The 22,192-nt window shown below is 33.8% G+C and overlaps 1 protein-coding gene across 1 annotated transcript in view; it reads right to left on the bottom strand.

Moving 5' to 3' along the window:
* The window catches only part of FAM227B (family with sequence similarity 227 member B), a 198,874-nt gene that overhangs the window by 165,532 nt on the left and 11,150 nt on the right, over positions 1–22,192 (bottom strand). The window contains exons 3-8 of the mRNA XM_047075135.1: positions 21,871–22,102; positions 20,209–20,276; positions 14,639–14,674; positions 13,828–13,932; positions 9,601–9,699; positions 3,308–3,409 (exon numbers count right to left, since the gene is read on the bottom strand). Of these exons, the coding sequence (XP_046931091.1) occupies positions 3,308–3,409; positions 9,601–9,699; positions 13,828–13,932; positions 14,639–14,674; positions 20,209–20,276; positions 21,871–22,102 (642 nt within the window). The remainder of the gene's footprint in view (positions 1–3,307; positions 3,410–9,600; positions 9,700–13,827; positions 13,933–14,638; positions 14,675–20,208; positions 20,277–21,870; positions 22,103–22,192) is intronic.

Genomic DNA, 22,192 nt, shown 5'->3' with positions numbered 1-22,192 from the left:
GTATTTTTTAATTAAAATATGATTTATATATAACACAGTGTAAGTTTAAGGTATACAGCATGTTGATTTGATACACTTATAAACTGCAATATGATCACCACCATAATATTAGTTAATACCTACATCATGTCACATAATTACCATGTTGTGTGTGTGTGTGTGTGTGTGTGTGTGTGTGTGTGTGGCTAGAATAACAAACTTTTTTTAAATAACTAAAACCTGTTTAGGTGAGTTAATACGTTGTAATAACTATATATTGTTTACACAGTAAAACTATGATCAGATATCAACAAATATATGGTACTGTATTATTCTATTAGACTTAAAACCCCTACACTACTAAATTTCTCTTAGGAAGTGACTAAACATAAAAGTTACTATAGTTTTATATTTAAAAAATTAAAATATTTTAATTTATTATTCTTGTATTCAGCAGTCAAATAAGTATTTAAAATCACATTTAGCCCTTAATATTAAATGTAAACTTTTGGAATCTAAGTGTCCCTTGGAGGTCACTGTCTTAATCTCTGGAACAGGGGAATGTTAATTTATTCAACAAAAGGGCTTTGCAGATTTCATGAAGCTAAAGATCTTAAGTGGGGAGATTATACTGGATTATCCAGTGTGCCTTAAGTGTAATCACAAGTGTCCTTATAAGAGGGAGGCTCTGGAAAATTTTACTATAAAAGAGAAGAAGGCAACGTGATGGCAGAAACAGAAGTTAGAGTGATGCGACCAGAAGCCAAAGATTGCTGGTAGCCAGCAGAAGCTAGAAGAGACAAGGAATGGATTCTCCTCTGGAGCCTCTGTAAGAAATTGGCCCTGTTGATACCTCAATTTTAGCCCTATGAGATTCAGTTTGGACTTCTGGACTTTATAAGTCTCAGATAAAGAATTTCTGTTGTTTGAAAAGTCACTAAATTTTTGATAATTTGTTAGAGAAACAATAGGCAACTAACACAGTTACCTAATCCAGGAGTGCTGAAACTTTCTGGTAAATGATGATATTCTTTGAAGAATTCCACGATTTTTGTTTGGTGGTTGGGGGGAATGCTTTAATATATTGGTATATTTAATTTTATTGAGTGAATCATGAGCATTTTTTTTACTATCAGAAATAATCACATGTTATATTTTGGTATAAGAAGTAATACTGACTATTAAAATTAAAAGGTTGAACAAGGTGAACTAAAAGTTTTATGTGAATATCTCATCTTCATGAGATTAAGGATCAAATGTCAAATTGTGTTGGGAAAATTTCTGAAGGTCTATCATTGTATAACCCTGGAAGAAAGAGAAGTAAAAGCCACATTAAATATGTTTAGATTAAGCTAATTTGTACGGAATAGTGGAATATGAAGATGACTTTTTGATTCTTAAATATTAATAAATTTCTCTCTGTTAGGTAAAATAAATCAGATGAGCAAGCAGTAACAAAACCCTAACTTATCTGAGTAAGTTAAAAATAATGGAAATTGGTCAATAAGAGCTGAGGCTTTACTTCTACTTAAACAGCTCTGGAGGAGATAGATGTATAGCGAGGTGGCCTCAAGCATAGAAACAGAAAGGGAGCATTAAAAGAAGATCAAATCCAGGTCAAGGGTTCAAATCACCAAGATGTACATCTTGTTTGTTCTCAAATGAGGCTTTGAATTTTGAATAAACAACTTCTAATTTCTCCTTGGAAAAAGCTACTGAAAATAGGGACCCAGAAAAAAATCAAGTCATGATTTGAGAAAGGTTATAAATATAGGATCTATCAGAAGGCATATCAACCCCAGGGGAGAACATTTGGACCAAAATTGTAGGTCTAGACATTGGAGAATGGGGGATATGCAATGGTGCCACTACTATCTTTGTCCATATTAAATAGGCTGGTTATCCTTTTCTCAAAAGCATGGTGTTAAAGCAGGCTTGATTTCATCAAACCATGTTACATAGGCTAGGCTCACTCACCACAAAAGATAGACTAAGTGGAAAATTATGGATAGGAGAAAGAGCTGTTTTTGTCATTTCTAGGCAATTTACCAAGAATCCTAACCATTAACTAATGTTTACATGCAAACAAGAACAAAATATTTTAGTATTAGGAGAGAAAAATCCTAGTCCATCTTTCAGAACACCATTGTTCCACAAAACAACAATTTATGAATCACGGTTCTAATCAACCTCTTTCAGCTGTGGAAGTGAGAGACTAAATGTTTTGCCAAGATCATCCAGGTAATTAGTAGCAGATTCTGGACATGAAGCCAAGTCTCCCTATTCCCAGTGCACTACTGGTTTCCTTTTATGACACTACGTGTATATGACTGTGAGTAAGTAAGATAGGTCAAGATTGAACATAAATATTTGGCAGTTTAAGTTTGTTTATACTTCCATTGTGAAAGACATTTTACTGTTTTTAAGTTTGCTTTACCCAGAAAAACAGTTATCAACTCAAAATATGAATGTATTTCTGATTTACAGATGTCAACACGAAAGTATTTGAATGTGGCTTCTGCTTTGAAATGCTAGATGTTTAAATTTAAAAATATCAGGCGTGCCTGGATGGCTCCGTCAGTTCAGAGTCTGACGTCAGCTCCAGGTCATGATCTCACAGTTCGTGAGTTCGAGCCCAGCATCAGGCTCTGTGCTGACAGCCTGGAGCCCGGAGCCTGTTTTGGATTCTGTGTCTCCCTCTCTCTCTGCCGGTCCCCAGCTCACACTCTGTCTCTGTCTTTCTCTCAAAAATAAACATTTAAAAATTAAAAAAAATAAATTTAAAAATATCTAATGAAATTCCTACACATTTTCATTTCACATTAAAAGAACACAAAGAACACAAAGCCTTTTAATCAATCCTTTTCAATAGTTATTTTAACGACAGAAAAGCAAAACAAAAACTTCATAACTATGTCCATTTTTGTTTACTTTAATGGGTGCTTAGCCCTTACACATAACATAAACTTCTCAAGTCCTCTTAAACAAATCAAAAGATATATTATAAGGGAAAAGAAAAATATTTAATTTTATAGATACACAGAAAAAAATAAAAAATATATATATAGGATAAGTCAACAGTTTTCACATTATCAATATGCAAACAAAATACCTGTACCACACTAAGAAGATTCTGTAAGACTTTTAGGCAAGGGAATACAATATTCTGAGCATAACTTTTCATATTTGACCATTACTTACTCTACTTCAGGCAATTTCCTTTCAAAGTAACAAAATAACTTCTAATAAATGTTTGAATAAAATAACTATTTTTTTATTTCATTTGCTCTAAAAATGCTTAGCATAACCAGTTAATGTCTATGTTTACCTGAAGGAATGTATCCTTTCGACTTGCAGGGATGCTCATGAAAAGCACCACATAACTTTCTGAAATTCTATCAAACAAGGAATCTTGATTTTCTCTGTCAGCCTTAAAAAATAAAAAATGTATGGAATTAAAAGTATTAATACTACAATTAAAAATTGGATTTGTATGCATAATATCAATAATTTTATTTATTCTTAAAAGGCAGATCAGTTGCTATAGTGGAATAAGCATGGGTTTGGTATCATGCAGACCTGAATTTGAGTACTGGCTCTGTTATTCATTAGCTGCCTTACCCTGGGCTAATTAGTCCTAGTTTCCTCATCTACCAAATGTATCTGACAATACATATCTTAAAGTAGCATAGTAAAATAAAGACAAGGATCATGTTTTGTTTGACTTTGTTTTTCAAGGCCTCAGCACAGTGTCTGGCACACAGAGAGCACACAAACATTTGACAGGTTAATAAAGGTTCCTGCATTAAAGCTGGCATGCAGAGGCAATCAATGAGTTTTAAATTCTCTTGTTCTATAACCACTTTAACTCTATTTTTATCAGTAACTCAGCATAAAATTAAAGCAGTTACTAGGATGAGACAGCCACAGCCAGAAGTAGTACAATTGTGACATGATACTAAAGACACAGCATGTTGTAAGAAGGAAGAAATGTATACAGAAAATAATTTCAATATCTTAGTGAAGTCCTGATAGGATTAGCTTGGGAAGATGACAGAGCAGGGGGGCCCTGAGCTCACCCCATCCACATTTACAACTAGATATCATCAGCATCCAAGTCAATAGACCAGAGAGCAATCCAAAGACTGGCAGAACAAACTCCACAACTAAATTTAGAGAAGAATCTGCATCTAAAAGGTTAGGAAAGTCAGAAAGGTGGAGGGAGGCTGCCTGTAGGAGGGAGGGAGCTGCATGTCTGGAGAGGGCAAAGAAATGGGCCTTTACACCAGGGAGCTCACATAGGGAAGACTAATCTCCATAGCATTTGACTAGAAACTAGAGGGGCTGAATTCAGTGAATTTATAAAACCAGTGGTACTTGGAGCCTGGAGCTTTAAAAGTCATCTGACTCAGCACTGGGTGAGCCAGGAGGGCAAGTGATAGCTGGGTCGCCACCCTTAAAGAGACAGCAGTCTGTGTAGACAGGCAACATAAAAATGGTAGTTTATGCAAGTAGTTTATGGTGCTTACAAGAGACTCATTTTAGACCTAAAAACACCTTCAGATTGAAAGTGAAGGGACAGAGAAACATCATGCAAATGGATGTCAAAAGAAAGAGTACCCATAATTAAGTATGGGACAAACAGACTTTAAAACAAAGGCTATAACAAGAGACAAAGAAGGATACTGTATCATCATAAAGGGGACAATCCAACAATGTAACAATTGTATATCTTTATGTACTCAACATAAGAGCACCCAAATGCATAAAAGAGTAAGTAACAAACATAAAGGAACTAATCAATAATACAATAGTAGTAGAGAAAACTTTAACACCCCACTTAAATCAACAGACAGATCTCTAAACAGAAAATAATCAGGAACAAATAGCTTTGAATGACACTCTGGAACAGATGGACTTAACAGATATATTCAGATTGTCCCATCCTAAAACAGCAGAATTCACATTCTTTTCAAATGCACATGGAACATTCTCCATGTTAGATCACAAATTAGCCCACAAAACTGGCCGCAACAAATTCAAGACGACTGAAGTCATACTATACATCTTTTCTGACCACAACACTATGAAGCTAGAAGTCAACCACAAGACAAAAATCTAAAAAGTCCATAGATACATGGGGTTTAAATAATATGCTACTAAACAATGAATGGGTCAACCAGGAAATATGAGAATAAATTAAAAAGTACATCGAAGCAAATGAAAATGAAAATACAGTGGTCCAAAACCTTTGGGATGCAGAAAACGCGGTTCTAAGATGGAAGTTTATAGCAATACAGGCCTATATCAGGAAGCAAGAAAAACCTCAAACAACCAAACCTTACACCTACAGGAACTAGAAATCTGAAACCAGCAGAAGGAAGGAAACAATAAAGATCAGAGCAGAAATAAATGATACAGAAACTAAAAAAACAACAGATCAATGACACCAGGAGCTGATTCTTTGAAAAAAATCAATAATTGATAACCTTCTAGCCAGACTTATCAAAAAGGAAAGAAAGAGGACTAAAATAAGTAAAAATCATAAAAGAGAGAGGGGAAATATCAACCAAACACTACAGAAATACAAACAATTATCAGTGAATATTATGAAAAACTATATGCCAACAAATTGGACAACATAAAAGACATGGATAAATTCTTAGAAACATGTAAACTACCAAAACTTAAAAAGGAAGAAATACAAAATTTGAATAGATGGATAACCAGCAAAGACATTGGGTTAAAAAAAACAACAAAAAACAAAAAACAGAACCTCCCAACAAATAAAAGTCCAGGACCAGATGGCTTCACAGGCAAATTCTACCAAACATTTAAAGAAGAGTTAATACCTATTCTCCTCAAACTATTCTAAAAAATAGAAAAGGAAGGAAAACTTCCAAATTCATTCTATGAAGCCAGCATTATCCCAATACTAAAACCAGATAAAGACACCATTAAAAAAGAGAACTATAGGCCAATATCTCTGATGAACACAGATGCAAAAATCCTCAACAAAATACTAGTAGGATAAATTCAACAATACATTAAAAAATCATTTACTGGCATACCCGGGTTGTTCAGTCAGTTGAGCATCTGACTCTTGATTTTTGGGTCAGGTCATGATCTCATGGTTCATGGGTTTAAGCCCCACATTGGGCTCTGTGCTGATAGCATGGAGCCTGCTTGGGATTCTCTCTCTCTCTCTGCCCCTCCCCTTGCTTGCATGCACCCTTTCTCAAAATAAATAAACATTAAAAAAAATCATACTTGCATTCTGGGAATAAATCCCATTGGTCAGAGTGTATAATCTTTTAATATGCTGAACTGAGTTTGCTAGTGTTTTGTTGAGGATTTTTTCATCAATATTCATCAAAGAGAATTTTGGTCTATAGATTATTTTGTTTCTTATAATATCTTCAGCTTTGGTGTCAGCTTTATGTTATTCATTTATAAATTCCATTTTGGTCAGAAAACATACTCTGTATGACTTTATTATTTTAAATTTGTTAGGATGTTTTCCTAGCTCAGAAAGTCGTTGGTAAATGTCTAATGTGTACTTGAGAAAAATTTATATTATGTTGTGTCAGGAGAAACATTTAGTAAATGTCAATTAGATTGATCAATCTGGTTGACAGTGTTGCTCAAGTCTTCTATATAATTACTGATTTTTTTGTATATTTTACCAATTATTGAGAATGAGGTGTTGAAACATCTAAGTATATATATTTATGACTTTTCCTATTATTAATAATGATGAATCAACCAATTTACCATCATACAATTACTCTCTTTTTCCCTGCTAACATTCTTTGCTTTGAAATTTACTCTACATGATAAATTTTAAAAAGTTGTAATGTTATAGGTTATATGGGTTTCCTTTGTTGTTTTATGGGTGGGAATAATGTGCTTTCCAGATTTCTGAATCTTTGGGGGAGCCCAAGTCCCAAGGGCAATTTTTAAAAATATTAAGTATATTGCAATATCATTACTGAAGTTCTTCTAGTCAAACATCATCAGGGAAACTTTTGTTAATTAGCCTATACATTGGCCCCCAATTTTTGGAATATTGTGTTCTCTCAATTAATATAATAATAATAATAATAATAATAATGATAGATATATCCATTAAACACTATATATGTAGCTCCATGTAAACAAGTTTACATGTACTTTCTCATTTAACCCAAGAAACATACAAAGTATGTGATTTTTTTATTTTATGAAACACATTATTTACTAAGTGGATAAACTTGTTTTTGAAAGTCAGATCTCTTAATTCTATTGTGTTGAATCCCATATTATATTTATATAGTATTTCAAAGTTTACTAGGTGTCTTCTTATTCATGTCACTTTTAATACAACAACTTTAGGGGAAAAAAGCAGGGTATATGTAATTTTCTACCTGTTTTGTTTTTTAGAGATGAGATCAGTGAAGTTCAGAAAGGTTTTTTGACTAGCCCAAAGTTTCACAAGAATTATTTGGGAAAACCAGATTTAAAATTCTACTAGACCAAGTTATCACTAAACATAGGCAATAAAGGAAATATGCTTTTATATTAATCTATAACAATTACTGAAATATGTTTTAAAGCTACCATGCTGAAGCATGCTACATTCTAGAATATGATTATGTATTTTGTCATATAAACTATTGGTAATTGAACAAGTGGTTTGTGGTTTTACCATATTCTAGGTATAAAATCAGTACTATTTATTCTTCATAAAGTGTACTCAAATATAGATAGAATTTATGTGTTTTGCATACATCTAAAACGATAGTAAAGCTTAAAAGAGGAGCTTACCTAACAAAACAAATATTCAAGGAATAGCTCTATTCCCACTTTATATAGTTCACTAGCTTCAACATAATATGTATATATATTATAATAAACCCTCTTAGAAATAAAGTCATAGATAAAATGCAATGAACAAAACAGATGAAAGAGGAATTGTTCTCATTAAATCATGGAAAGTTTGCTTCAGTTTGATCTGGATCCCTAAACTGCCCCTTTCAGTTCCCTAGAACACTAGCAGAAGACTGATCCAACTAACTTACATATTCCTTCTCAAAACAAGTCAAATATAATGACACCAGAAATCTTATTAAGTTATAATGTTTTAAAGTTATTACTAAATTATTACATTTTAATTTCAGAAAGCCACTAGTTTCTAGAGAATAGCTTGGTTAAAGATAAAAAAAATCTAATTCCTTATTATTCCAAAAAACAATATAAATGCAGTGGGTCATTAATATTTTGGTGTCAAATCTGTGTTTGTTCAAAGCAATAAAATACTATTATTGCCTGACAAAACAATTACTAGAAACACTCTTAGATTATGTTTCCTTCAAAAACTTGTTACATATAATCTTAACAGATTAAAGCCGGAATGTAATGTTTCTCTGTTTCAAGGAAAAACATAAATTCAGCATCCAGATCTAGAGAAAGAAATTTAAGGTGATGAAATTCTCCTGATTTCATGAATTTCACTAGATAATGCTATATCCAGAGCTCCTAACAATATCAGAAATACAGGACAGATAACCTTAATCTGGAATTACACTAATTATTCTAACATATAGCACTAACTGAATGGTTTGTATGTAAAACTGGTTAACACCCATTTCTTCATGGTACAAAATTCCTGTGACAATCCATAAGTAGCTTTGTGCAAGTAATTTGAGCTGGAGAAAGGTAGAGAGTGGAGTCTATTTGTAAACTTCTTTGATGTAATGGCACATCTTCTTAGTGCTTGGGCCGTGATCCCAGGGTTCCTCATTCTGCTACTCTCCCAGATCCAGAGGACATACAACAGTCATTGGTATTCACCACTTTTCCCAGCCTCCCATAGTCTCTAACTGTAAGACTCCTGTGCTTCTTATTTCCATTCTCTTACTGTTTCCCAGATATCTTTCCCAGATATCCAGATGTCTTTCTCTTCTTAAACCCAATCAGAGTTTTTTACTTTTCTGAATCAAATAAAGACCCTGTATCCATCAGAGGTGTGGACTATTTTCCAGATGAAAATTCCTGCAATGATTTACAGTGGGTTTTCTGTTTACCTTTTTGTCAGCACATTATAGCACTGAGTTAAGCTAAAACTGTATTATTCACTACACTGATTTCACCAATTTTTTTCTGATTAATGAAGATTCAGGATCTTTGAAATCCATATTAAAGTTTTAACTCCTCTGAAAGAACTCTAGATTTTTTTTAAAGTTTATTTATTTATTGAGAGAGAACACACACACACACACACACACACACACACACACACACGGGCAAGAAGGGGAGGGACAGAGAGAGAGAGAGAGGAAGAGAGAGAATCCCATGCAGGCTCTTTGCTGCCAGTGTAGAGCCGGATGCAGGCCTCAAACTCAAAAACCATGAGATCATTACCTGAGCCGAAGTCAGATGCTTAACCAACTGAATCATCCTGGTGCTCCAGAAAGAACTCTAGATTTTAAACAGGATTTCTAACATGTGAAGAATACTAAAAACCCAATTTCTGTGAAAGGATCCAAAAAACACTTTTTTGTACCACTGCTATCTCTACTAAAAAATTCACTGTACTACAAATCAACTTAAAAAAAAGAAGTTTAAAAAATAACATCATACCTTAAATTTATGCAGAAACCACCACCAAAATGAATCATGTAAAAGAGCAATAGAAGCTTCTGAGAGAAAATGGGTCTTCCAGATTTTAAAAACTTTTTCCTGTGGAACAAAAGACACATGGAGATCAAATTAAAATACATTATAAAACATGTTAATGTAAATAGGCTGTATATAGAGTATGTATTCAATGGTTATAGACTAGCACTGTTCAATAGAAATTTAGTTGAGCCATGTAGATAATATTAAATTTTCTAGTAGCCAATTTAAAAAAGTAAAAAGTGAAATTAATTTTGATGACATATTTTATTTAATAAAATATATTTAAAATATTATCATTTCAACATATAATTGTAAAAAATTCTTTTTTTAATGTTTATTTTTGAGAGAGAGAGAGAGAGTGTGTGTGTGTGTGTGAGTGTGTGAGTGTGTGAGGGGCAGAGAAAGAATCAGAAGCAGGTTCCAGGCTCTAAGCTGTCAGCACAGAGCCCGATACAGGGCTCAAACTCATGAACTGTGAGATCATGACCTGAGCGGAAGTCGGACACTTAAACGACTGAGCCACCCAGGTGCTCCTGTTGTAAAAAATTCTTAATGAAATATTTTACATTCTTTTGTGGGAGCAGGTGTTTGAAATACTGTATATATTTTATATTTATAGCACATCTCAATTTGAACAATTCATTTTTATCATAAATACTAGGTCAGTATTTAGACTTCATAAAATACAGAGTTGTGATTTTGCTCCAACCATAATTGAGAGCTTTCAATAACTGAATCAGCTATTACTTTTAAAATTCATATACAAGTTAATTAAAAGAAATGAAATAAAAAATTCATCTCAGTCACACTAACCACATTTCATGTGCTCAACAATCAGATCTGCATAGTAGCTATTTAAATGACATTGTAGGCTAGACTAAGAACAGCAAAAATTCCACAATATATGCTACAATTTCCTTTTTATACTAAAGACCAACAATATTGGAATTCTATCCCAACAAGCCCCATTGTAAGTCTAGACTCTATCTAAATAGAGTGTACTCTTCAGGCAATTGATAAAAATTGTCACATAAAGTTAAATCTATTTATGTTGACCAGAAATCTTGCTTTAAATGGGCACATTCAATAGATGATTTTATCTTATTGATTTACTAAAAGTTTTAAAATGCCAGATTCATTACAGTTCAAGACTTACTTTAATGAAATCTATAGGTATGAATTACTGTTCCTCAAGTACAAGTCTACAAAAGGATATCATGCTGACTTTTATGCCAAAAAAGATTCCTTGTCATGATTCTGTGGGGGCACTTCTCTTTCATAGGACACTAATTACAGTATGGAGTCCATTGGTAACAGCTTCAATTTAGTACTTAGTACTTAACAGCTTAGATTTAGTATTTCTTAATTATAAGGAAATACGTAAAGTACATAAAGAAAAAAAGTAGAAAATTGAAATACAGGGAAAAGCTGAATAGTTTTGTTTAAATTATTTGCAAATTTCAAGCAAAGATTCTTTTCAGTGTACAGTAAGTGCATGATTGCTTCTATTCTGTTTTGGCTATGTCTAGTATCACTAACTTCCTTTTTCAGTAAAATTTCAAATTCTTTAAAGTATATCAATATTTAGGGGCGCCTGGGTGGCGCAGTCGGTTAAGCGTCCGACTTCAGCCAGGTCACGATCTCGCGGTCCGTGAGTTCGAGCCCCGCGTCAGGCTCTGGGCTGATGGCTCGGAGCCTGGAGCCTGTTTCCGATTCTGTGTCTCCCTCTCTCTCTGCCCCTCCCCCGTTCACGCTCTGTCTCTCTCTGTCCCAAAAATAAATAAACGTTGAAAAAAAAAAAAGTATATCAATATTTAGTCAAAACAATCAAAAATTGGAAATTGCCCCAAAACCCCAAGCACAGCTGAAAAAGTTAAAAGGTTCTCTCTTCTCCTCTCACCACTCTGTGATACTTTTTTTTTTTTTTTGATTTAAGTAAATGTAAACATATCTTAAAACCTAGATTATCTAACTTGGAACTTTATTTTTTTCCTAACATTGAGTCTAGGTTAGACAAAATGACTTCTAATTTTCTTTTGAATTTCTATTCATGTATATCATTATGCCTGTGGCTCAGCTTTCTAATCTTATTCAGAATATAGGTCATTTTTCACTCACTTTAATTCAATAAAGTGTTTAGTAAGCATCACCTGTAACCATGGTTCTGTTCTGGGAGGTAGAGGGAATAATGTACACTTTCTCTCATCAAGGAACTAAATTAATGACTGTATGTAAAGGAACATGTTTGGATGGGGTTAGGTGAATTCGTTAATTCCATGGATTCCCATACTTCCATTCCTGTAACAGAAGCCCTATAACCTCCTCTTTGCAAGTTTCAGATCCTTAAGTTCAATCCCTTGGTCTGTTATCATAAGCATTTCTATGAAATAATCTTCTCTGATTATTTTTATTTTCCTACACTTATTCTCTTTACTATAACCTCATAATTTATTTTAATGTTATTGCATTGTACATGCTATAGTAAACCAATTTAAATTCTTTTTTGAAATCAGCTAGGGATATTACCAAATAAAACACTGGGTATCTATGCCAAGATATACCCAGATGCTTGTCATACTCCAACCACCCTCTACCCATATCTACTTCCACTCTTCACTTTACTATTTCTTTCAAAAATGCAAGCATCCTCCAAATTAACCATATTAAAAATTCCTCATAGCTGCACTTTTATGTCTTGTTTATGTGATTATCTTCTGATTTGTGTTAGATGTACTGGATCCATATTTTTTTTTAATTTTTTTTAACGTTTATTTATTTTTGAGACAGAGAGAGACAGAGCATGAATGGGGGAGAGTCTGAGAGAGAGGGAGACACAGAATCTGAAGCAGGCTCCAGGCTCTGAGCAGTCAGCACAGAGCCCGACGCGGGGCTCGAACTCACGGACCGTGATATCGTGACCTGAGCCGAAGTCCGACGCTCAACCGACTGAGCCACCCAGGTGCCCCATGGATCCATATTTAAAATATAGTAGTACCATCTTAGAACACGGAGTTTTAGAGTTAGAAAAAATATTATAGATTATCTAGAACAACATTCATAAACTGATTTGAATCACAATTTTTTTATAACAATAAAATATTTTTCCTGAGGAAAGTGTGGAAAATATAGTCAGAGAAAAGAAATAAATATGCTCATGATCCAGGCATAACTATAATTAGCACCTATAGTATTTCTCTACAAAAATGGGATCAGGTGATTGTATAAAGAGGTCACACTAAGCCTTCACTGTCACCAAAATCCCACAAAATGTAAAAGAGAATTGAAAAACATTTGTATTAGCATGGAAAATAAGAGAGAGTGTCATTACTGAATCTAGATATAGTTGTTAATAGAGGTGCTCTGTAGTTGCCTGAGGGTAAGCAGAAGATCCAAACCAGGTCAATCAGACTCTACTTCTTGTAACACTGCAACCATTAGGAGGGGCTTAATGGCTGATTATGTTCCTTCTGATGGACTATTGTAGGAGAGGAAACAAACAGGGATTTTGGGTTGAGAAACAAAGAGGCACAGGAAAGCTGGAGGTGAAAGATGGGGAAGAGGGCCTACCAGGAGCCAACTTCATCTCAGAGAACTGTCTGAAAGGAATCTGCTTGGGGATAAGGGAGTGTTGTTTAAGCCTTCAGGAAATGGAAACCTTGTTAGGTGACCACCTAATATTTAAGTGGGAAATCAGTATTAGTAACCACACAACTCTCATCCCACCTTTGGCAACCAATGGGCAATGATCTAGTTACCTTCCTATGCTTACAGTTTTTCAACTGGCCACCCTGTGGAGATACTACTCAAAAATTCCCCAGACACTTGGAGGCACAAAAGATGGGATTGTGGGGAAGGGCTCCCATAAGTTATTTTGGGGTCAAAATAAGCAGACTAAAATATCTTGAGCTGATAAAGCAGGAGAGGGAGGGGAAAACACTTGTTACAGTCACATGCCAAGGCAATGCACAGTAGCAACCTCAGACTCCTGAGGCAGTAACACAGAGTCCAATACATTTTTTTCTAGTGATCAGGGTATTAAATATCACTGGTCTTTTCCTGCCAGACTTAATGCCTTCAAAATTCAATCATGCTTATGCTTAATACCTAATTTGTCATGGCTTTAAATAAAGGTCTGAATCATTAAATCATATTCTCAAAATGTATCATACAATAACAATGTTTACGTACATCAAACTTCTGGGTTTTTAAAATAAAAAGATAAATTTGTTCAGCATCCAAATGTCTGGGTAGTTGAGTAAGTTCATTTGTTTTGAATCCTGAGAAGCTGCAACCCTAGAAAGAGGGAAGTATCACAGAACACTAATTACTTCACCCTTTTCAGTATAGCAGTCTCACAGGACTACAGAAGACAGATAAATATTTAACTATAATTCATTAACATAATTATTTCACTTTCTCCTACTAAAATAAGTGAAAAATATTTATCCTACCTTAAAAAAATCTTCATATTTTCTGATTCCATGAAATTAAGAGCCCTGGCATATTCATATGCCAAATACAAAAGCAAAACAAAATCATATTTCAGAACCAACTTTGACATAACCCAAATGATCAAGAATTTTAGCTAAACTACCAATAAAGAAAGGCAGGAGAAAGCTTCTATACCTGTACCCACCTCTTCCCTCAGGGCTCCATCTATATTTATAGCTACATCTATGTTATTATAAACATTTTTCATTTCCACATAATACTTTTTAAAAAATGTTTATTTATTTTGAGAGAGAGAGAGAGAGAGAGAGAGAGAGAGAGAGAGAGAGACAGAGAGTGGGGGAAGGGCAGAGAAAGACAGGGAGACAGAATCTCAAGCAGACTCCACAGCTGTCAGTTCAAAGCCTGATGAGGGGCTTGAACCCACGAACTGTGAGATTCTGACCTGAGCTGAAACCAAGAGTCAGATGCTTAACTGACTGAGCCACCCAGGCGCCCCTCTACATAATACTTTTGATACATAATCTCATAGAACAGAAATTTTAAATACCTCTACAGTCTTCTTTGTCTCCATTTCATCTGAAAGCTGGAAAACATTTAAAACAAAATCTTTAAAAATCTTTTAAATTTTTATATTTTGTAAATTTGTTCAGGTAACTTGTGTGGGTGTGTGTGTGCATGCGTGTGTGTATATCTGCTACCGAAGCCTAGAATGCTGTTGCTGTGCTAGATGCTAGGAATACAAAGATGGTCCTTGCCCTCAAGCTAGTCATAGTTCAATAAGGGAATCAGATATGTATACAAACAAAACACAGAGGGATAAAGGGCTATAACAGAAATATAAAACTACTTATTGCCGTTTTGGTTCACTGGGAAATAGACTCTGAGGTGAAATTTAGTGTGCAGAATATCTACTGGGAGTGCCTTTGGGATCAATATCTATGGAAGGCAAAGAGAGAGGCATAATTGGGAAGTTAGAGAAGTCAGCTGTAATATATGCCTAACAACCTCAAAGCACTCTAAAAAGGGCTTTAGAGCTGAAAGGGCCCATCACAGTTATCCTGCACTGGGTTGAAATAGCTAGGCCTTTCCACCTCCAACTTGATCAGTCACTGGATTTAGGCGGTTCCTGGAAGAGTATGTCTTTAGAAGAGGAAGTTCTCTGTAGGTGAAGCAAACCCCGAAAGGGGCTGACAGCTAGAGGGTGTCCCCTAAAGCACTCTTAGCAGCTAGGGCAACAGATCCTTGACAGGCAGTTTAGGTGGTGTATCTCTATGTCCCCCATTCTACTTTACACAGAGAATAAGTAGCCTGTACACATTAGTTTTTGATCATTTTCACATCCCTACTTCCTCCAGGAATAACTAAACTTACAGGCAAATCACACACATAAACACACACATTATACAATATGTATGTCATAAAGGAAATGACAAAGGAAACAAATTTGAAAGAACGAGAGCAGATTACTAACTGAAGGAAGATGACATTATTGACATTTAAAAAAGTATGCAAAGGAGCAAAAAAAGATTATTTAGGGAAAATAAAATCAATTATGATAAAAACAGACAGCTGTGTGCTTGAGAGCTACAGATATAATTAGTCAATGAGGATGGGGTCAGATTTAGAAAGATGTTAATGTTAATCTCAAAGTCCTGGCTTTATTCTGTGGGAAGCAAAGATATACTAGAAGTTTTCAAAGAGCACAGTAACAGTAATACAGAACTAGTGTTTGATTATACAACCTAGACAAGATATCACAAAAATATAAATAACACATGTTAAAATCGAGATATAAAATTCCAATAAAACACATTTAGCAATAAAAATAATTTAAACTTTTGTTAGTATAATTCATCTAAAGGTCATTGCAATAGATCCTCAGAAGTTATCTGATAAAATTCAAAAGTCAGAATTTTTGAAATTCCTTTAAAAATTAAAAAAAAAAGAAATTACCAGTGTTTTCATGTTCCCACAACCTAGAATGGATTACTGTTGACATTTTAGTATTTGCCTAAGACTTTTCTTTTTAATGTTTATTTTTGAGAGAGAGAGAGAGAGACAGACAGACAGACAGACAGAGACAGAATGTGAGCAGGGGAGAGGCAGAGAGAGAGGGAGACAGAGAATCTGAAGCAGGCTCCAGGCTCTGAGCTGTCAGCACAGAGCCCAATGTAGGGCTCAAACTGATGAACTGTGAGATCATGACCTGAACTAAAGTCAGATGCTTAACCAACTGAGTTACCCAGGCACCCCTGCTTAACACTAATTTTTAAAATGAAATGTGAAATTTATATAATAAAGTATAAAGTTCAGATTCCCTTTTTACCATGATCTCTATAGTTCTATTCAGTGTTTCTCTTCCTTCAGATAGTCACTATTATTTTTGTTGGGTTTGCATTCCTTCCATTCCATTAACAGATTTTTACCTATGTGTGTACCTATACATGAAGAATATGAACACTTCTTGTGTGTCTTTAAAATTTAAAGGAATCGTATCAACTGTACATACTATTTGTATGTACAAATACATACATATATGTATGTACATATATGTAACAGACAGTATAGTCTTGGCTTCACAAGTAGACTCAGTGATTCATCTCTTACACATAACATCCAGTGCTCATCCCAAAAGGTTCCCTCTTTAATGCCCATTACCCATTTAAAACCATCCCTCTAACCACCTCCCCTTGAGGAACCCTCAGTTTTTTCTCTATATTTAAGAATCTCTTATGGTTTACCTCCCTCTCTGTTTTAATCTTATTTTTCCTTACTTTCCTCTATGTTCATCTGTTAACTTTCTTAAATTCCACATATGAGTGAAATCATATGTTATCTGTTTTTCTCTGACTTATTTCACTTAGTATAATACCCTCTAGTTCCATTCACGTTGTTGCAAATGGCAAGATTTCATTCTTTTTCATCACCAAGTAATATTTCATTGTATACATATATATATATACCACATCTCCTCTAAAACAAACTACTCATGAACAACAGATGTTGGCAAGGATGTGGTGAAAGGGGAACACTTTTGCACTGTTGGTGGGAATGTAAACTGGTGCAGCCACTCTGGAAAACAGTATGGAGGTTCCTCAAAAATTAAAAATAGAACTACCCTATGAACTACCCAACTATGGGTACTATGAACTACCCAACTGCACTATTAGGAATTTATCCAAAGGATACAAAAATACTTATATGAAGGGGCACATGCACCCCAATGTTTACAGCAGCATTATCAACAGTAGTCAAATTATGGAGAGACCCCATATGTCCATTGACTGATGAATGGGTAATTTGGTTTTGTTCACTCAATATTATGTTTTGACAATCTACCCAAGTTGATATTTATGAAATCTGTTAACTTCCACACAGCATTTCTGTCAACTTACCTAATCCCCCTGCAAAATATAAACAATAATTAAATAAACAGAAGTTCATAGTCAACTTTTGACAAACATCCAAAAGACAAATGATATCTAAATCTATATCTAAATCTCTATCTATATCTAAATCTATATCTATATATCTATAAAACAAATGATATCCCAATATAACTATTATATTCTATAGTTTACAAACTAGAAAGAGAAATATAGGTAAGTAACTCATTTTCTGGGATTAGTGTAATTTTCATATGAAAACCAAAAGAAAATCATATCTTATCAAACACACATGCAAACATCCACACAAAACAATAGCGAATCCAATCCAGTAATGTAATAAAAAAGTATACCCTAAGAATATAAGAATAGAAGAAGAGAATATTAGAATATAAGAATGGCTCAACTTCTGAAAAGCTACTAATGCAATCTGACACATTCATAGATTAAAAGTTGAAAGTAGCTTCTGCTATCATCACTGTGGATTATCTTCCTCTCTTTTCAAACCATGGAGATTCTTTTTCAAGTATTTGAGCAAGGAGATATCTATAGCTATAGCTGATCTCTATCAACATCACATACACATATCTTTAATAAACTAGGAATAAAAATAAATTTTATTGTGTAAAAAAAGATTGCTATCTGAACATTTAAAATGATGCCTAATAGCAAAGTACTATCATTCTTTCTAAATTGAAGACAAGATGAGAAACCACTAACGCTATTGACTAGTATGTATATACCAAAAATAATTTCCTATATACCAACAATAACCCATTTAATAACTAATGGAAAAAATCTCAGTGACATTAGTAATTAAAACTTAAGATACCTAAGAATAAATTTGACAGGGGATGTTTAGACCTTATATGAAGAAAATCACACAAATTTACTGATGACCTAAAACAAAATTCTTATGTTTTACTCCCTTACACAAAAATAAACATGAGATGAATTAAACAATTAAGCACACACACACACAATTATCTGTAAGAATGATACAACAGAACACAGGTGAAGGTATGTATGATCTTGTGATGAAGGAAGACTTCTTAAATATTATGGCACTAAAGGAAGAAAACTTCAATAGAAAATTATAGATCCATAAAAATATGAAATTCTATATGACCAAAAAAAAAAAAAACCTTCTTTGGGCTAAAAAGCTACAAAAAAGGTGGTATAAATATGTATAACACATATTACTGAAAGGGTTAACATTTTTAAAGCACAAACAGCTGTAAAAATGAAAAAAGAACAGCCCCCCAAATGGCCAAAGTTCATAAATAGGCAACTCAGAGTAATAGAAACACAAAGGCTAAGAAAAACCTGAAGTATCAACTTCATTAGTAAAACATATGCAATTGATAACATTTATGCCAATCAACTGTGCAAACATTCAAAGATATAGTATTAAATGTGGACAAGGAAATGGGTAAGGGATCAATCACAAACTCTATTGTTACAAATATAAATTGGTACTACTTTTGTAGAGAACAATTTGGCAATACGTATCAAAACACTTAGGTTTTCACATTCCTTTTCCCATGCTGTTCCACTTCTGGAAATTTATCTTAAGAAAATAATCCTGGATGAGCACAATCTTTAGCTCCAAATAAGTTCAGAGCAGCTTTGTAAATAATACCGAATAACGAAAACTAACTTAAGTGTCTAACCAAAGAGCTATTACATTAGTTTACGCTTAATATGGTGAAGAAAAATATTTATTGATGAAAATTTCATAATACATTTAATGAATTAGAAATATATAATTAAAAAAAAAATTTATGTTTATTTATTTCTGAGATGGAGAGAGACAGAACACGAGTGGGGGAGGGGCAGAAAGAGAGGGAGACACAGAATCAGAAGCAGGCTCCAGGCTCTGAGATGTCAGCACAGAGCCTGACGCGGGGCTCGAACTCACAAACCATGAGATCATGACCTGAGCCGAAGTCGGTTGCTCAACCAACTGAGCCATCCAGGCGCCCCAAGAAATGTATAATTTAATCCAAATTTTCTGAATTATTTTTAAAATAAAAGAAAGGTGAAAGTGACAACTAGATAGTGAGATACATGTGATTTGCTGATAAATGATAGAATTACAGCGCTTATCCTTTCTATTGCTTATCTATTTCTTCTGATTCTCTAAAATGACTACCTGAATCATAATCAGGAATAAACAAAGTAATTTTGAAATTTAAAAAACAAAATTTAATGAGGTGGGTAGGCTAGTGGTGGCACTTAAAGTCTTCATGACTGTAACATTATATAATTTTAGAATGTATTTTTGAAAAGGACTAGGTTTCTAAAAGTTCATTTGAAGTCTATTATAATTCTAATCAGACACTCAAAGAGATTTAACAAAAATTGACAAAGCAATTCTAAAGGTAATAAAAAATAATTGCTAATATTTTCTAAAGGAAGAGGACTGACATGGAATCTGCACTATTATAATAGTGAAGTAGGTTATTATAAATTATTAAATAGCTGGAGGTTGTATTGTATACATTAAGTCTTCAAGTAACATAGTAATGTGAAAAATGCCAACACTCTAATACTGAGTGTAAAGAAGAATATGAGTCCACCTATTTTAAAAACCCATAAACAGATACACAGGCAATAAAAGACTAAAGGGAAATGTTAAAAATGCTACCGGTGCTTATCTAGGAAATTATAGTAATTATATTTTCTGTGAAAATATAATTTTTCAAGGAAGATGAAAACAAATCCATACCATTATCTTCTTTCTCTTATGGTGCTTCCTTAGAAATGCCTTGTATCTTTCCAATTTTCCTTTAGAACCTTTAAAAGAATGATTAGATAAAATTTAAATACTTTAAAGAAATTACATATTAAACTATTTAATGAGATCAACTAGCTATTTTGATAAGCATAATGCTAGACACACATACCCTTAGTTGAATGTACAAATACTGTATTAGGTTTCCTTTTTTTAGAAATGTCATGTTCTAACTAATTTGTCTTTGGTACTTCCTCCTAAATCTAAAGTTTTATCTCAGTTCTTTCCCACTGAATAAGCCCATGTTTTTCAAATAGCTTAGCTACTTACATTTGGTTATTTCATGGTCACCTTAAATTCAATAAAGTACAGTACTTTGGAGCAAGGCCCAGTGAAAGATTATGGGGGACTACTTTGAAGTCAGGTAACCTAGACCTGAGTTGAAGCTCAGACATTTACATATTGAGGACAATGAGTATATATAAAATATATATAAAACATAAAATATTTTTTGAAAATGTACACCTGTGCTCACTCTCTCTCTATACCTCCCTCTATTACAGACACACATACAAGCTATATATATATAGCTTATATAATTTAAAAACACTTTTAACACTAAAAATGATGAAAAATTCAGTAAGAAAATTTAAACTAAAACAGTAGTGAATTTAATAGTATATTAAACACATTGTAAGAATTTGACAAATCAAGATGTAAAAAAAGGAGGTCAGATATCTAATATAACTAATTAAATATATTTAACACACAGAAAAGACTTTGTAAGTAAACCAATATTATCATTTTTAAGGATTGTATTATGAAAAGTTTGCCCACTAAATAAAGAATAATACAAGAATCATCATTAGTACCTAAAGCTACTCTCTAAGCATTAAGAAATACAACTATATAAGAAAAATATTATATAAATACTGAAAAAAGGTAAAAACAATCATTACTAGCAGATATGCTCTTCATTCAGTCTGTAGTTTTTCACTACTGAATGCTGAACACTTCCTACAGGCTAACCCAGCTCATGTAGCTCACCTTACTTTGGGTTTTAGGTGTTTCTGTTCTTATGTTTTTTTTTTTTAATTTTTTTTCAACGTTTATTTATTTTGGGGACAGAGAGAGACAGAGCATGAACGGGGGAGGGGCAGAGAGAGGGAGACACAGAATCGGAAACAGGCTCCGGGCTCCGAGCCATCAGCCCAGAGCCTGACGCGGGGCTCGAACTCACGGACCGCGAGATCGTGACCTGGCTGAAGTCGGACGCTCAACCGACTGCGCCACCCAGGCGCCCCTCTGTTCTTATGTTTTGACCCTTGATTCCTTGCTTGTCTCTGGTACCAACACAGAGTTGATACAACCCTGTTTTCTTGTTATTCTGCTACCTCCACTCTAGCTTAACAAAGTTCACAACTATTTTAGGCTTTGTTCTAACAACACTTCCATTATATCCACATGTTCATGTTCAACTAAAAATCTTGACTGAACTATGTTGAAATGAAGAAGTTTTAAAATAAAATAAATTTTATGTTTTCAGATATTTTACACCTTAGGATTTCATTCTTTATGAGAATGCACACACAGAGACAGACATGCAGACACACAAAAGTGACCATTACTTTACCATTATAAAGAAATAAAGTTTACTTGTCTCAGAAATTATGCTGTTCCACTCAAATATTTTAGAGGCATGGTTTTTCAAAAGAATTGAACATTCCCCTAATCTTGACTCCATGGTAATGATTGCATCATGTATTCGAGGGACAGTTCCCCACAGATGTGTATAAATTGACGTAAATGAACTATCTTCTTTCATTTTCTTTACAGTGTGTAGCCATTTATCACTGTCTCCAAAGTAGATTTCCCTTGGCCAATAATCCTGCAAAAAATGTGAGTGAATACAACCTAAATCATTTTTGATGAATTTAAATAATAGAATTCAAAATCAATGAGCTAAAATTGAGACTTA

This window comes from Lynx rufus, unplaced genomic scaffold, assembly GCF_022079265.1.
Source record: "Lynx rufus isolate CCGP_SWC_20201006 ecotype Redwood Valley unplaced genomic scaffold, mLynRuf1.p SCAF_13, whole genome shotgun sequence".
Taxonomy (NCBI): Eukaryota; Metazoa; Chordata; class Mammalia; order Carnivora; family Felidae; genus Lynx; species Lynx rufus.
The sequence above is the reverse complement of the archived record's forward strand: the minus strand, read 5'-3'. Positions and strand labels throughout refer to the sequence as shown.